The sequence below is a fragment of the Candida theae genome (genome assembly GCF_024610275.1).
Source record: "Candida theae strain CBS 12239 chromosome Unknown scaffold189, whole genome shotgun sequence".
Lineage (NCBI taxonomy): Eukaryota > Fungi > Ascomycota > Pichiomycetes > Serinales > Debaryomycetaceae > Lodderomyces > Lodderomyces theae.
Window position 1 is genome coordinate 1 of NW_026261407.1, and position 1206 is coordinate 1206.

Genomic DNA, 1206 nt, shown 5'->3' on the forward strand with positions numbered 1-1206 from the left:
TTGACACGACACAAGTATAACTTGAAAGCGTGCGTTATAAGCTGGGTTGATATCTTGTAACAATCTCTATCTTGTGAAATTCTTAGTTTTAAGTCGACAGCCCAGACACAAGTACTAGTTACGAGAATGATTAGATCCCGAAACATGAAGAAGAAGCCGTGAGCAAAATTGTGACAACACAGTTTCTGTAAGTAGTTCTTATCGCCATTAGACAAACGAATCCCATTTTGTGGAGATAATTTGGTGCCGTGCGCAAAATTGTGACAACACAGTTTCTGTAAGTAGTTCTTATCGCCATTAGACAAACGAATCCCATTTTGTGGAGATAATTTGGTGCCGTGCGCAAAATTGTGACAACACAGTTTCTGTAAGTAGTTCTTACCGCCACCATTTTAACATTGACGAAACAAGGTGCTGTCATCCCCCCCCCCCCCACGTGGGTTGTTTCTGTCATTCTTTTTCGAAAACTGGTTGATGATTTCAGATTATAAAAAGACGCATTTTCTTTGTTGAATAACTGCCGACCTTGTTTCCCGACAATTTTGCTAGCATAGGCTGATTTGAAATGCTTGCATTCAATTGCGCAATGCTAGTATGTGGTCTTTCCAGCATGGTAAAAGCTGAGGCACTGAACCTGCAAACAAAAAGTTACGAATTGGCTAATTTTGACGTGGGTACAGTTATCTGTGGAATATTGATTTTTGCTGCTGGTGCTGTTACTATCGCAAAAGCCTTGGAAAACGGAAACGAGGAGTCATCTACTGAATCTTCAACAAAAGATAAATTATCTCCTTTACATAAGACTGAGTATAAATGAGGCTACCAGTCACGGTTACAGTCATGTTTTAGAATGGTTATGCTGAACTTTAAGACCACAACGGTCGCACCAAAACCCAATGGCAAGTTGTTACCCTTTAAGGTTTATATACATATATGATGCTAGCTACGTATGACTTATAGTTTTTGAATGGAATTGACAGTAATGGAAGAGTCAATAAACACAAAATATGAATATATGTTGATGCCTACCTCACTCACCCTCTATACCTGTTACATCATAGATTAGTTGCTACCAATTGTAAAGGGCTAGTGCGTTATAAGCTGGGTTGATATCTCGTAACAATCTCTATCTTATGACATTCCCAGTTTTAAGTCGACAGCCCAGACACAAGTACTGGTTACGATTATGGTCACATCACTGGACTT

General features: G+C 39.3%; 1 protein-coding gene across 1 annotated transcript; it reads left to right on the forward strand. All coding sequences in view use genetic code 12, as the record gives it.

Moving 5' to 3' along the window:
- Positions 1-565: 565 nt before the first annotated feature.
- On the forward strand, positions 566-817 carry KGF57_001934 (uncharacterized protein; the record flags this gene model as incomplete). Its single annotated transcript, XM_051751192.1, has 1 exon — positions 566-817. One exon carries the CDS (start codon positions 566-568, stop codon positions 815-817), a length of 252 nt encoding a protein of 83 aa, XP_051609563.1.
- Positions 818-1206: the final 389 nt, after the last annotated feature.